Genomic DNA, 12576 nt, shown 5'->3' with positions numbered 1-12576 from the left:
GGCAGGACTCTTGTTTCTTTGCTCATATTCAGATCAAGGGCACAGTCTGGAGCCCCATGCTGCCATACTACCATACTGTCTCAGGCTCAAAAAAAGCTCAAAAAACATTTTGGAAACTAAGTAAGGGAAGTAGTGGAAAGATTGGGAAGAGAAATAAGAATGATGCAGGAAAATCATGAAAACCAAGTCATCAGCTCGGTGAAAAGACACCATAAAAATACCAAAGAAAATAACACGTTATAAACCAGTTTAGTCATGTGGAAAAAAACAGTTCAAAGATCAATGAGAAGAATGTCTTAACAAAGCAGGATTGACCAGATGGAAAAGGAGATTATAAAGCTCTCTGAAGAAAATAACTCCCACAAATGTAGAATGATGCTAAGGGAAGCTGATGACTTTGTGAGAAATCAAATAAAAAGAAAAACAAAACCAGAAGAATAATAAACTTGAAGAAAATATGAAATATCTCATTGGAAAAACAAGAGACCTGGAAAATAGATCCAAGAGAGATAATTTAAAAAATTATTGGTCCACTTTAATTATGACCACTTAAAAGAGTCTAGATTTCATTTTTAAAGAAATTCTCTAGGATAATTACTCTGATATCCTAGAAGCAGAGGGAATCCTGAAAGAGATCCCAAAATAAAAACTCCCAGGAATATTATAGCCAAATTCCAGAACAAGTATTACAAGAAGCCAGAAAGAAACAATTCAAATATCTTAGAGCTACAGTCAGGATAACACAAGATTTAGCAGCATCTGCATTAAGGGCTTGTAGGGCTTGGAAGTTAGAAGGAGTATATATAACCAAGGCACAGGAGGGAGCTAAATATGAAGGTGTAAGGATGGAATCACTGGGCAAAAAAGGAATGTACTGGGAGAAAGGGAAAGGAGAGGTAGAATGGGCTAAGACATATTTGATATAAAAGAGGCAAGAAAAAGCTTTTGAAATGGAGTAGAAGGAGGAAAGATGAGGGGGGAAGTCAGATACACACTTTTGAGGAGGGACAGGTGAAAGGTTTTTCATCTTTTAAAAAACATTTCTATTTCTATATAGCTAAACTGATACCTTTGAGCTAAACTTAGGTTCTTCTGAAATAATTAGTTCTAAGAACACAGTTAATAGCAATTCCTGCATGCTAAATCTGATGCTTATGTTCATATCCACACTTCTAGTGTCCAGATAGAATAAAGAAATAAGGACTATCTAGAAGGTATTCTAAAAGGATTGGACCAGGCTCTGCCTCTGTTCATCAAACAAGAGAATCTTTTAAAAAAGTTTTATTTAAGGCAATGGGGTTAAGAGTGCTCAAGGTCACATAGCTAGGTGATGATTACATGTCCAAGGTCAGTTTTGAACTTGAGTCCCCCTAATTCCAGGGCTGGTGTTCTATTCACTGCCCCAAGAGAAACAGTCTTATGGCCTGAAAGGTCATTACTCAAAGCCTGTGTTGTGTGTTCATGAATATGTATATTCTTCCCTCTAAATCAATTCCAATGAGAATGAAGTTTAAACATTGCCTATCACTCCCCAACCCCACCTCTTCTATAAAAGTTTTTCCTTAAATATCTTTTATGTGAGATAATTTTCCTCATTCTACCTTTCCCTTTTCCCATGCATCCTTCTTTTTCATCCTTTCATTTTTTTAAGAGATCATCCCAACTTAATTGACTCACTCCTGACCTCTTTGAAAGTTAGAATTTAACATGATAATCTTCATCATTCAATCATCTTCTCATAAGGAAGGTAAACAGCCTAACTTTATTGAGTCCCTCATGATTACTCTTTTAATTTTATCTTTTTACACTTCTCTTGAGTCTTGGGCTAAATATCAAATTTTCTGTTCAGCTCTTTTTTTTCCCCAAGAAAGTTTGAAAATTCTCTATTTCCTTAAACTCCCATTTTTACCCTGAAGGGGGAATTAGATTCACTTTTTCTGTTAAGTGATTTTTTTCATTGAAATCTATTACCTTTGCATCTAGAATAACATAAATCCTCTACTCCTAAGCCCATAAATGATCTGACTGGCTCAACAGTGTTTGAATGGTTTCTTTCCAGCTGCTTGAATTCTGCAACTTCCTACAATATTCTGGGGAGTTTTCATTTTGGGATGTCTTTTTGGTTTTTGCAAGGCAGTGGATCACACAGCTAGATAATTATATTAAGTGTCTGAGGTCAGATTTGAACTTGGGTCCTCCTGACTCCAGGGGCAGTGCTCTTATCTACTGTACTACCTAGCTGCCCTGGTTTGGAATGTCTTTCAATAAGTGATTAATGGATTCCTTCAGTGTCTATTTTAGCCTCTGGATCCAACATATCAAGGCAATTTTCTTTTATCATTCTCATTTCTTTGTCCATTTTTTTCCTCTTACCTCTTCCAGGAATTCTTGTTGGTCTTCAGTCTAAGTAGCATTTTTCTTAGAAGCTCTGATAAACAGCTGCTGTCACATTGCTTTCTTCATTGAGTTTGTATTGGTTTTCCCTGTAATCTCTTGTTTCCTGACTTTAAATAGCAGCTTTTGGAGAATCAAGATCTTTCTTTTCTTTCTTCCTTTTTTTCTTTCTTTCCCTTCTTTCCTTCCTTCCTGTCTTCCTTTCCTTTCTGTTTTCCTTCCTTTTTTCCTTCTTTCTCAGTTTATTAGCCTATTTCTTCACTTTGAACATTATGTTGAAATTAGACTCATCTCAGGATGGGGTCACTGTCCAAAACTTCAGGGTTTTGGGGGGCTTTTTTGCTATTATTTTCAAAGCTGGTTCTAGGGAACTTGCAAGTTTTTGGTGCTTCCAAGTGGGTTGAACTAGAGAGAGGTATGGTGACTACTCTCTTGGTCTGCACTTTGGTCTTTACCCAGTCCTTTGTGGTTACAAGTTATTAGTGTGTCTTTTTTGTCTTAGAACCTTGACCAGGCCTCTTGCTCCCTTGTGACTGACCACAAATGCTACTCCCTGTCTTGGAACCAAGACCCAAAACTTCACATTGCCAAGAGGTGCCAGTTGCAGCCAGTGCTAGCAAAGGGTCCTCTCTTACCTATTTCTGACCATTTGTTTGACCCCTTTCTGGGCTGAGGTTTCCCAGTGCTGCTGCTGGTGAAGCACCTTCCAGGGCCCAGGACAGGTACTGTTGCTCTCTGCTCATCACAGAGTTCTGAAGAGTTATTTTAAAGTTGTTTGAAGGAGAATGTAGGTGGAGTTCAACTGAGTGGCTGCCTTTCATCCAACTTGGCTCCAACTCCTATACTTAATGTATTTTTATGCAGCACCAAATCTTGTTAGTAGACCCATGATTTAATTGAAGTACATTCTTCCATTTTTCATAACTACCTTGCCTAGCAAAAATTCACTACCTAATTACCAATTTTCTGGTTCTGGATCATAGTTTGATTGATCCTTGGGAAATGTACACATAGTCGCACAATTCACATTAAGTGCAAATTAATAAGATCTCCCATAGAATATATAATCAACAGATATATTTAAGTAAGTACTTTACAACATGATGGGATATCTCAGAAGGACTTATAAAGGGTATTATGTGCACATAAATATTGGCTTAAAATGGTGCTTCACTGGATTTGAGGACTTTTTAAGTTATTTCTGGAATTCAAAGAAGGCTTGGTCCATTGCTATCTTATCTCATTTCCTACAAATCATAGGACAGTCTCTTTAAATCTCTGTATGTATTTAAAGAGGTTGAATTTGGTACCTGTTTTGTTGTTATTGAGGTTGTTACAGTTTTTTCATCAGGACACCAGTAGGAGAACTTTGGGCTATTTTTTGTTTTGTTTTGTTTTGTTTTAGGTTTTGGCAAGGCAAATGGTGTTAAGTGGTTTGCCCAAGGCCACACAGCTAGGTAATTATTTAGTGTCTCAGACTGGATTTGAACCCAGGTACTCCTGACTCCAGGGCCAGTGCTGTATCCACTGCGCCACCTAGCTGCCTGACTTTGGGCTATTTTGAATAAAGTTTTTATTTTTAATTTATATGTTCTATTCACCATTTAATTCTATACTGTTTTTAAAAACTTTAGCGCTGGGAAAATTTAGCCAGCTCCTGAATTACCAATTTCTGACTTAAAGATGCACACAATAACCATTAAACATAGACAGCCTCCACTCCTACCCCCGAGAACCTTTGGAGAAAATATTAAGGATTTAAGGGCTAGAAAATAGAAATGGGGGGGGTATAGAAAGTCAGAATTTTGAGAATCTGGTGCCAAGGGCAGACTTCCCTAGAATTCAAATCTTATCATCTAAATCTTCCTTTGGGAAGAAAATCTTTTGTCGCTAAGAGAAAGTAAGTATCTGGAGTTTTAAATGTTGTCTCCCTCATTATAAAAGGTTGTTCCTTTAGGTCAAGGGCTATTTTCACCTGATTTGTATCTTAGCTCCCTTTCTCCTGATGTCATGGTCCCCTTTCAAGAATAAAGGACAAACACATAGTAAATATTTAATAAAGGTTTATTCACTGGGGTTGGGACACTTTGGTTAGAAGGAAGAATAAAGGTGATGACAAAGATGAACTATGTCCATTTTGATTTCTTTTTTAGATGTTGGTGTCCTGTCAAGAGGAAAATTCTGTTCTGCCTGCCTCCTTTATTGCTAGGCCCCTTTTAATCACTATGCTAAAAGATTAGCCTAATAATATCAGCATTTTAAGTCAACCATATAAACTGATAGGTTAACTTTTGTAAATTTTGTTTAAAAAAATCTTGTGACTTTGCTTCTCAAGAAAATGTATTTAGATTTTCATAAAACACATTGTTATTAAATTGTGTATTATTTTTAGGGATGGAATTACATTATTTTGCAAACAACATTGTCCTATCTTTTGGAATATTGTATATTTGTATATAGTAAGTATTTAAAATTGAATTTTGGGACAGAAAACAGTCCTGTAAATCATTTATTCTAAATCCTTCATTTTTACAATAAGAAAATTGAAGCCCAAAGATGTAAAATGCTTTTGAGTTAAAATCTGATAGCAGAAAATTATATTCAATTGAACTAATATTGTTATCCTTTTTGCATATTCTGAAACAATTTTATAACTGAGAATGGCACAAAAAGGGAAGGTACTGACTAGAATAGCATTCCAGGTGAAGGGAGAATGGAGTCACTTAATTTTTGAGAAGTATATTTTTATTCCTAATTGGAATTCTTCAGTGGAGGACTAGTTTTGGAAAGCAAGAATTAAAATCAGTAGCTGGAATGTATAAGTAGACATAAATGGAAGTTTTAGAAGCCTTTAAATTAGCTGGATTATCTACCACATAATGGTGATATTGTAGAATCAGGCATCACCCTTTGATTTCTGGCTTTTTTGGCAGAGGAATATCAGAAAATATTAATCCACTCCATAGTCTGTGTTCTTTCTGCTGTAAGTTCAAATGATAAATCAATTTAATTTTGTGCCAGGCACAGATACAGAGAAATAAGGTAACATAACAGTTGTCTTGGCTCGTGTGTGTGTGTATGTGTGTGTGTGTGTGTGTGTGTGTGTGTATGTGTGTATAAAAACCATAAACATTAGGCAGATTCCTGTGAAAATAGCTAGCATTTATATGATCCTTAAATTTGCAAAGCACTTTTCATATGCTAATTATTTGCTCCTCACAGCAACCCTGGGAGCTAGTGGGATTGAAAAGGAGGATTGAAGGATGATTCTGAGGTTGGCTGAGAAAAAATCGTGTATGCTATTGGTATAAAGTTCAAGTTATTCTGGAGTACTCTTTTGGAGGAGAGAGGTACTCAGATTCATTTTTGAATTTGCTGAGTTAGAGGTAATAACCAGGATATCCTATAGTCAGTCACATTTGGAAATACACATCTCAATAGTGAAGACATTTAATTTGGAAATTAGCATATAAATGATATGTGGAAGTTGTGAGAGTAGATCATTTTTTCTGAGGGGTGATATGTAGAGTCAAAACTGCAAGACCTCACTTGGCCTTAGAGAGTGGAGGTAGCCAGATTTATAGACTGTCCTAATTGCTGTAACTACTTTCAGCCCATCCATATTCCACCAGGGTCTCCTCTTCCCAAAAGGTTATCAGCCCCAATCTTTGACTGCTAGACAAATGGTTCCTTACTCTTTGATAAACAAGGAATTCTCATATACAATCATTCATCAAATTGGAAAATGTCCAGGTATTCCCATCTTCCCTGTCACTGTGCCCTCCAATTCCACAGGCAGTGGCTTCTACCCTTCTGCTGAATACTAAGAACCCCTAGTATTTTTCACCCGTCACCAACCTGTCACTGCACACTAAAGACCACTGGGTCCTTCCACTGCACTAAGTCCAGAACTTAACATAGTATTTGTCTTTTCCACAAAAACTGATGACTGAACTTTGGGGAAATGTTTATAGTAATAGTTGAGATGAGAGAGGAAAAAATAGAATATAAACAGAGATTATAGAATCAGAGCAAGAGTTTCAAGACAAGTGTTCAATTAACACATGCCAGTGAGAGGTCAAGAAGAATGAGGACTTGAGAAAAAGAATGATCTGTATAGATCAAGTTATTGCTTATAAACCATTGTTCTTGTGCAAATGTGGCAAGAAATCTTTTACTGTTGTATGCATTCTACTTTTCAGGGACCTATGTATGAGATATCAATGTTTTTATTTTCTAATTTCAGCCAGAAGAATTGAGAGACATCATTGAGAAGACTAGGGAGATGGAGCAGAACAATGGCCACTACTTTGACACTGCGATTGTGAATTCAGATCTTGATAAGGCTTATCAGGAGTTGCTTCGATTAATTAACAAACTTGATACTGAACCTCAGTGGGTACCATCCACTTGGCTAAGGTGAAAAAAAATCATTCCATAGCATGATTGTACTTTCTCTGGCAAACTGCCAACAAGGAAAATTGCCTCCATACTTTAATGAGATTTGAGTATTAGGTGGCCAACAGTATCTTCATACCTCTTTTTTATATCTTAACATTAACATGATTGGGAGAAAGCTGTTTGTGAATAGAGTTCTTCATCTATATTGTTCTAAAGTTTCCTTATTCATTTTTGGATGATAAATGTTAAGCTTCAAACAAAACAATTTTAATCATGAAAATCTTTGAACCCTGTTTTTACTTAATAACTAAATCTGTTTTCTATACACGTATCTATAGTGTAGTACATGTGTATACTGTATGTATGTATGTGTATATATCTACCTATATTATATATATATATATATATAGTATATATATGCACATATAATACACTCCATGTCACATAGTTATAAATATTGATGTTATTTAACACTTTTAAGAATTCACCTTGTGGAATCTTGTCATTTCAGAATATGCTTCTCAACTACAGGGCAGGACATCATTTGCCCAAAAAGCTGGTTTTAGTCCTCAGAAGTGCTTTCTTAAGGGGAAAAAAAAATAGGCAAAAATACACTGATTTAATTTTATTTTTTATTAAAAAAATATATTATTTTGGTTTGGTTCCTCTGTTAGGTTTGAATCCATTCTTAAGCATATTATATTTTATCATAAACTAGATTCCATTTTGACAGCACTGAATAATTTGGCTAATGTTTATAATGTAAATATTTCAAACTTCCATCTTTTCAGAACAAACTTTGTACATTAAACTTAATTTCACATTCAGCAACCTTGGGTCCAATGAAAGACACCATATGGTTGGTCTTTTAAAGTGTGAATATTTTATGCACCTCTTTTCCCTTTAAATTATATTCCAACTGATTTGAGAACTTCTTCCTTCCTTTGATCTGTAGCACAACAGAAGAAATAAGTTACATTATTATGGAAGATGTTCACATGAAATGTGATTTTTTTTAAAATAAAATGAGTTTCTTCCTCAATGCAAGTAACTATTTTTTTAGAAAAATGAGGATACTGAATACTAGATGTCTTATTTTTTAATATATGAGCATAGAATTTCTTATGACTATAATGGGTAATAAACTGGAACTATGATTGCTGAATATAGCTGCTATACTGTAAATTAATATTTAATAGATCAGGCAATGATTTTCATCCACTTACTCAGTATTGGAGTAAAATTAGGTAAATCCTGGTGAAATACTGTAAAAGTTGACTTTGAGATCAGAAGGAAAGGAAGACCTGAAAGTCATTTGATAGCACTTTAGGAAAACGGCATTGGAAAAATTATTAAATGTACAGAAATATGAATTTCATCCTAGCAGGATCTGCTTAAGACCAGAATGTCACTGCAAGCTACATTTGGAGTTGGTATATTTTAGTCTTAAGGCTTGCTCTGTAGCTGTCCATCTCTATAACACTACCATTGGCACAGAAAGGTAGTTTTTAGTTCTTTCTGTAGGAGGTAATATGTGATTCAAATGAAGAGTTAAGGAGAGAGGGGACAAAAATAAAATGTGAATGTTAATTTTCCTTTTTAATAACTTTAGCTGCAATATTTCCTCGTTCCCAAAACTAAACACTGGAATGAAGTTGACATGTAGCTTAATTTAACATAAGCTTTTATGATTTTAATGGTTTGTCACATTGTCCTTGTGTGTACACTCAGTTTTTCTCTTTGCTATACATTTCCTGTAATAGAAAAACTCTGGGTAGTCTACATTGCTTTAGTTTTTTTGGTTCAAATTTGAAGAGCCCCTAAGTTGACTGCAAAGGTATGATGCATGTAAATAATTTTTTAAAATATTTTTCCTTAGTATGGATTTAATACTTCTCTTGTTAAGAAGTTGTATGAGAAGTCCTTTTCTCATCAAATCTGATATACTCCAATTTAAGGAGTTGGCATGAAAAAGCATTCATTGAATTTGAGGTCACAAATCAAGGATTTTTATTTTTCACTTAGCTTACCAAATTTCTACAATTTTACTTTGTTCTCAGGAATCAAAGGTGGAGATTATATAGTCTGCTTTACTACAACTATATGTTAAGTCTGCATTAACATTTTGATGGTTCATTCTCTGAGGATTAAAAGGATATCTGAATTCATACCATGCATTTTAAGTCAGACTTTGGTGCTTTGCAATTTTATCATGTGTAGAGGGAACCTTAATATCCCTGTGTACGTGTAATGTAGCTGAACGCAGCTGAATGAATAGAATCTTTTCATAAAGAGCACCCCCTGCTTTCTACCCTTTCCCATGTTACACTAGCGTAGGTATTCTTTTAGACATACCTGACAAAAACCTTTCTAGCTTGGTTCAGTCTTCATGTTTCCATCTCCCCTATTCTCACCAAATACTATTGGCAGTGCTTGAGGAGTATGGAAGGTGTATTCACCCTCACATGCTTTCTCCATCCATTTATTTGTTTTCAGTACATAAAGGATATGAAAACTTTTGCTGAAACATGTTGATTTTCTCATTCTCCTTAGTCAGGTTTGAGAGAATACTTACTGCAAATCAGAATGCACATTTGATTACACAATTTTTACCTGTCCAAATTTCATTTCCATTCTTTGTGCTGTAGATGGATGAATTCCTTTATATGGGAATTGTGAACCCTTTATTTTTTAAGACAAAAATGTATTTTGGATCCCAATTATATACATTATTGTAAGAAACATTTCCTATAAAGAATGTTTAATAGGTCATAACTTAATCTCAGACTGAAGCAGGAGGGAAAATTATGATCAATCCAGGTTTGCTTTCCATGAAAATTTAATATCTGGATTTCTCCCCTCCCTAAGGCTAGCATTAACAAGTATTAATATGAATGTAATTGTTTTCAAAATATGAACCCCAGGGACTTAGCCTTAACAAAGGTAATTCTCCTGAGACCTGTGGTTAACTACACTTTTCTACCCTGTTATCTGTACTGTGTATTTTATGAAATGTCATAAACTGCACAACACTGTAATGTAAAAAAAATGGAAAATTATATTTCTAGATTTCAAATAAAAATCAATGTATAATCATTTTTGCTATATAATCTTGAGTGTTTGATTTTGTGTCTATTCAGTCTCATTCATTGCATTTTAAAAGACCAGGCACTGATGTAGATTTTAAAAGTTCTAGCTGATATACACTACTGAAGGCCACCTTACTTTCAACCTTTGTTCATTTGTATTTTCACCTGAGGCCAGGAATTGGATTTATTGGGGTTGTCTTTTGAATAAAATTTTTCTTATTTTCTTCAAAGTGAAGGAAAGTAGTGTCCTTTGTTCTAATAACATTAGCCCATACTTCAAAAACCTCATCCTATTAAACTTAAGAGATCCAAGGAAGGAAACTAAAAACAACTTTCTTCTGTAATCCTTTTCAGGGTAAATTCTTTCTCAGTGACAGGAAGTTCTAAGATTGCAAAATGTTTTCTCTTTCCTGAAAATTTGGTTATCTTCCCAATCCAGGTTTTCAACTGTGCTATTTATTATTCCTATAGAGATCATAGCATCATAAACTCGAACAACTGTGATAAATGTAACTGATGACTTGCTACCACATTGACAGCATTTGAATTATCACACAAGCTAGCAAATAGAAATGAGAAACTTATGGTCAAAGTAGACTGCAGCCATGAAGCCATTAAGGTTCTGAAAGAACATTTCCCCTCTCTTGGAATATTAATATTTAATCAACATATATTCCCTGATGTGAAAATTACATTTGGTCTCAGATACTAGTTATCAGTTACTTAATCTGTAAAGTTAACCTACCTTCCAGGACTATGAAGATAAAAAATGTTTAATCTTAAACTTAAAAGTGCTATTATTTTTTTTCTGTTATTTAAAAGTTCATGGATTTTAGAGAACTGGGAGTTTTTTTGATTTTTGAGGTGACCTTTGGGTACTTCATTTTTATCCATTTTTTTTAAAACATGGTATCTAAACTTTTTTTTTTTAGGTTTTTGCAAGGCAAATGGGGTTAAGTGGCTTGCCCAAGGCCACACAGCTAGGTAATTAAGTGTCTGAGACCAGATTTGAACCCAGGTACTCCTGACTCCAGGGTTATTGCTTTATCCATTGTGCCACCTAGCCACCCCATACCGAGACTTTTAATGATTAAGGTTTATAGTCTGATGATTCTTATATCTTTCTTTTACCTGTCTTACCAGTCATCTATTTTTGACAGGAGATACCTTCCTTATATTTCTGATATTCCCCCCTAGTCTTTTTTGTTCTTGTATTTCTGTCTCTTGGAATCATTAATATTTGATCCAGTCTATTTTCAAGGATTCTGTCACTTGAGTAAAGTTTTACTGTCCTAAACTCTTCTTTCAATTATTTTCCTCTAGGGCTCTCTTTTTAAAATTCTTCCAGAATTCCAGTAGTGCCTGTGGAAATGTGATTTTCTTTAAGGCTTTATTTATAGATGAAGATTCTTTTCGAGTGTCTTTGGCTCCGTTTCTTGTATTTATTTTTCTAACCTTATATTGGGCCTCTTTAAGAAATCAAGTTTTGTTAGGTGTTATGAGATCTGGGTGATATACTGCCTTCCATAAGGACCTCACAATGCATGACCAGCACCTTGTCCCAGTGGTGCAAGGCAGGGTCCATTCCGATTACTGCCCTCACCCCCCTTTAGTGCCTCTAGGATTGTGGATCCTCCTTGGATTTCTTGACCAATTTTTTTCATAAATCCTTGTTGGGAGTATTCTACTTTCATTTATTGTGCCATCTTTAAGAGGGTTCAATCAAGCATGTTTTTTATTGCAAATACTAGTATCTCCAAAGAAAGGAATTTATCACTTTTGATGAATCAGGAAAGGGGAAAAGAATCATTTTGAAATCCTCCTTAATTTACTGTTTAGATTCAAGGGGCAACAAATTACCTGCATTTTGCTAAGATGGAAGAAATGAATGGCACCCATATCTTCTTCAAACAGATAGACTCTTAAATAAGAACATAAAGTAAAAAACAACTCGTTTTTTTTGTTTTTTGTTTTTTGTTTTTAGGTTTTTGCAAGGCAAACAGGGTTAAGTAGCTTGCCCAAGGCCACACAGCTAGGTAATTATTAAGTGTCTGAGACCAGATTTGAACCCAGGTACTCCTGACTCCAGGGCCAGTGCTTTATCCACTATGCCACCTAGCCGCCCCTAACAACTTGAGTTTTTTGACTCAATCCTTTTTTCAAGATGGAAATAATATAACAATGTTACTGTACCATGAAAGGCACTGAGGTCCCTTCAGTGGGATAAGTGCTTAGTTTAATCACAGGATTTCTGTTCAAATCCCCCAGCTCTGCTACTTTTTTTGTGACTGAGCAATTAGTAATTCTCTGTACCTCAGTCTTCTCATGTAAATTAAGAGAACTAAACTTGGTCCTTCCTTCTCTATAGCTAAATAGATGATAGACACAAGTTCTGAGGAATGTGATGACTTAAGAAAAACCAGGGAAAAAACAACCATAATAATGAAAAGGCAGCTGAACTAAAATTAACTATAATAATTTTTGCCCCATGTAATAGACTGTTAAATGATGAAACACTTTCCTTTTAGAGGTAGAAGACTGGCTTCAAATTGGGGCATATATTTTCAGAAACAATTGCTGGGAATATTTAAGGGGGATAAGGTATATTTATCAAAAATTGACTTGTCATAAAAACAAATTATCAAACATTTTAAGAGGTAGGCATTGGAGAAAATTATTATGCTATTATACT

The 12576-nt window shown here is 34.9% G+C and overlaps 1 protein-coding gene across 5 annotated transcripts in view; it reads left to right on the top strand.

Moving 5' to 3' along the window:
• PALS1 (protein associated with LIN7 1, MAGUK p55 family member) overlaps positions 1-10513 on the top strand; it is a 132995-nt gene extending 122482 nt beyond the window's left edge. For 2 of the 5 annotated variants that reach the window (XM_074236078.1, XM_074236079.1), the window contains exon 15: positions 6641-10513. In XM_074236078.1, the coding sequence (XP_074092179.1) occupies positions 6641-6817 (177 nt within the window). In that variant the 3' untranslated portion in view covers positions 6818-10513. The remainder of the gene's footprint in view (positions 1-6640) is intronic. The other 3 variants (XM_074236081.1, XM_074236082.1, XM_074236080.1) reach the window with 2 other exon arrangements.
• Positions 10514-12576: the final 2063 nt, after the last annotated feature.

The sequence above is a fragment of the Macrotis lagotis genome, chromosome 4, assembly GCF_037893015.1.
Source record: "Macrotis lagotis isolate mMagLag1 chromosome 4, bilby.v1.9.chrom.fasta, whole genome shotgun sequence".
In the NCBI taxonomy this organism is placed as follows: Eukaryota; Metazoa; Chordata; class Mammalia; order Peramelemorphia; family Peramelidae; genus Macrotis; species Macrotis lagotis.
Note: the sequence above shows the minus strand (reverse complement) of the source record. Positions and strands in the feature narration are given on the sequence as shown.